A 3281-nucleotide genomic window follows, 5' to 3' on the forward strand; every position below is an offset into this window, starting at 1 on the left:
TGTCCTGCAGATTCAGTCTGAGGCAGGGATGTGGGAGTGGGCATCGAGGTTCTGGCCGAAGACACCTCCCCCAACACGTACACACACAATTACCTTTCCCCAGGCTGCCAGACCAGAACGAGGTAACCTATTTCTCACACACCTACTAGGTACACAAGGGTAGTATGACTAGTCATCAAAGAGTTTAGTTTAATTGGCATATGTCAGAGTAAAGGGAGAGAAATACAACACAAGGCTGTCTGTTCTGGGTGCCGGAGGAGTAATACAAACAGATGGTTGGGGGAGCGAGGGATCACTCTGGGCTGGGGTAATCGGAGGAGGCTTACTGGAGAAGGTGGCAACTGAGGCCAACCTTGAAGGACAGGGGGGAGAACTTCACCAAATAGAAGCTATGAGGGAGGACATTCTCGGTAGAGGAGGGCAAGTTCAAGATATGCTCAGGTTAGAACAAGTCCATCCGTTTGGCTGGAATTTGGGATTTGTGTGAATGGTTTGCTGTTGATAAGCTTGGTTTGAAGGCCAGATCCTCTGCGCCAGAACAAAGGCTGCGGTGTCACACAGACTTGCTCTGCCACTTCCTTCGGGGTGACCTTGGACAAATGGCCTAATCTCTTTGCAAAGCGAGGACAGTAACAATACTTAGCTCTTGAGATCCTTGGGCGGGTGATAGAATGAACATATATAAAGCATTTAGCAGAGTGGCACATAAAAAGTATTCAAAAAAATGGATTACAAATGCATAGGTTGTCATGAAGGAAAGCTCCAGCTCTTTAGGGCTGACCCCAAATATCTGAGGGCAAAGGTGGAAAAGCCTCTGATACCTTCCATCACTGTGGGCCCCAGTAGAGTGGGCTGGCTTGGCCTGAGTCCCCATTCCCTCTGGCCTAGACTGTTGGAATAGTCTCCTGGCTTTCTGCCTCTGCCTCTCCCATAATCATCTTCCTAAAGACCACCTTAATCATGGCTGTATTCCTCTCTGGCTCAAGAACCTTCTATGGCTCCCCACTGCTCATGACTGAACTCCCTAACATGGGGCGGGGGGGAGGCAAGAACTACCATTTATTGAGAGAAGAGTCAAGAGGATGCTAATGTTAGGACTAAAAAGGTAAAATACCCTCCTCTTTTAAAAGCCTTGAAACTCGGAATTCGCGGAAATCAGCAGGTCCCTCAGGGAGAGAGCGGGATGCATCTCTGAAGAGGGTAAGGCGTTCGTGGCCGATGACTCAGATTCACCAGTACCTGCTTCTTCAAGCCAAGCTGGGAAAGGTTAAAGAGAAGAGGGCGGAGAGAGGAGTAGGGAGCCTCGGGGAAGCAGGGGGTAGCCCTTCTCAGTTCCCTGGAAGGGCTTTTACGCCTGGACACTTTCTCGAATTTCTCTGTAGGAATCCCGGGCAGCTCCGGCGCTGCGGGAAGGGTCAAGGCCACACAAAGGGCAGTGCAAGCGAACCCGAGTCACATGGGGCAGCCAAGCCGCCTCCGTGAATGCGAGGCGCGGGACAAAGACGGCTCGGGGACAAAGTGCAGGGAGACTCCTGAGGAGATAAGAGGGAAGGGCGAAGGAAGGGGCGGAGAGCGACCGCCCCGGAGCTCTAAGGACCGCGCTGCCGGAGGCCTTGGCTGGAAGCCGAACTCAGCCCACCGCGGAGGGGGCTCCCTAGAGCCTCTTCACCCAGCAACTGCGGGGATGCTGAGAACCCGGCTGCTGGGGCAGCTGGGCTGCTCCCGTTGGCGCTCGGGGCTAGCGCGCAGCCCGCCCCCGCGTCCGCCCCACAGTTGCCCACGCCGTGCGGGAGGCGGGGCCGCCCAGCTCACCTGGCCGTTTGGGGCGGGGCCGCCCGTGACCCGGGGAAGCGGAGGTGGCGGCGGTACCCGGGGTGCAGGAAAGGGGCTCTACCCGGGGGCATGGCCGGAGCTCCCACCCCTCCAGGCCCCCCCACCGCCCGTGCCGGGGGCCCTCCCTCGGCTCGCTCGCGCTCTCCCTCCCTCTTCTCCCCTCCTTCGCTCCCTCCCTCCGAGCCCAATTGCTCAAGCCGCTTCCTTCCCCAACGCCAGCGCCAGTTCCTCTCTTGGTGGGGCCCGGGAAGGGCAGCAAACGCTAGACACTGGAACAGCCGCGGCGGCAGGACCATGGCCGAGCCCCGAGGGGCCGCGAAGCCGGCACCCAAGGCCTCCTTCGCACCGACCGAGCTCAGCCTGCGGAGCGCCCCGCAGCCCCGCCCCTCGAGAGTGGACACCGTCAGCCTGGGCAGGTACCGGGGCAACGCCACCACCGCCTTCCACCGCTCGGTGATGCCCTCGGGAACAGTCTCGGGGCGCCGGCGGGGAGCGCTGCGGGAGCTGTTGGGGCTGCAGGGGGCGGCTCCCGCCGGGTGGCTGTCGGAGGAGCGCCCCGAGGAGCAGTCCCCGGGCGGGCCGAACGCACCGAGCGGTAGCGGGCTATGCCTGGAGCCCCGGGAGCACGCGTGGATACTGGCGGCCGCTGAGGGCCGCTTTGAGGCGCTGCAGGAGCTGCTGGAGGTCGAGCCGGGGCTGCTCCTGCGGGGCGACCCGATCACGGGCTACACGGTGCTGCACTGGCTGGCCAAGCACGGGCGCCACGAGGAACTCATCCTGGTGCACGACTTCGCCCAGCGCAGGGGGCTGCGGCTCGACGTGAGCGCCCCGGGTAGCGGCGGCCTCACGCCCCTCCACCTGGCGGCCCTGCAGGGCCACGATATGGTCGTCAAGGTGCTGGTGGGCGCCTTGGGGGCAGACCCCACGCGCCGCGACCACAGCGGCCACCGGGCCTGTCACTACCTGCGGCCCGACGCGCCCTGGAGCCTGCGGGAGCTGTCGGGGGCCGAGGACTGGGAGACGGCGGGCGGCAGCGAGCGTAACAACGCCAACAACAACAGCAGCAGCGGCGGCGCCGCGTGTACGCCGAGACGCGCCTCCAGCGCAGTGGGCGCGTCGGTCGTGGAGACAGCGGCGGCGGCGCCCGCCAAGGGGAAGGACTCCGTGGGCAGACGGGTGGCGCAAATTCAAGGCCTTCTCCGCCATATGTTCCCCTTCTTCCAGGACCGTTGAAGGAGACGGAGACTGGAGAGCGTGGAGGGACCAAGACGCTGCGGCGGGGCCGTGGTCCCGGGTGGTCCCTGGCGGTCCCGGGTGGTCCCTGGCGGTCCCGGGTCCCACCGAAGGGGCGGCGCCTCGGACGCAGCTCGGGCCGCAGCCGTGGGCGCTGGTCCTGCAGGGAGCAGATCACCTCAGGGTCCGTCTCAGGCACCTGTCTCAGGAGTACA

At 62.8% G+C, this 3281-nt stretch overlaps 1 protein-coding gene across 1 annotated transcript; it reads left to right on the top strand.

The window, feature by feature from the left end:
• Nucleotides 1-2127: 2127 nt before the first annotated feature.
• SOWAHD (sosondowah ankyrin repeat domain family member D) lies at nucleotides 2128-3066 on the top strand (the record flags this gene model as incomplete). The annotated part of the gene is made up of 1 exon (XM_082864273.1): nucleotides 2128-3066. The coding sequence occupies one exon, from the start codon at nucleotides 2128-2130 to the stop codon at nucleotides 3064-3066; it is 939 nt and encodes a 312-aa protein (XP_082720399.1).
• Nucleotides 3067-3281: the final 215 nt, after the last annotated feature.

Source organism: Leucopleurus acutus (genome assembly GCF_964270905.1).
Source record: "Leucopleurus acutus genome assembly, chromosome: X".
NCBI classification, from domain to species: Eukaryota; Metazoa; Chordata; class Mammalia; order Artiodactyla; family Delphinidae; genus Leucopleurus; species Leucopleurus acutus.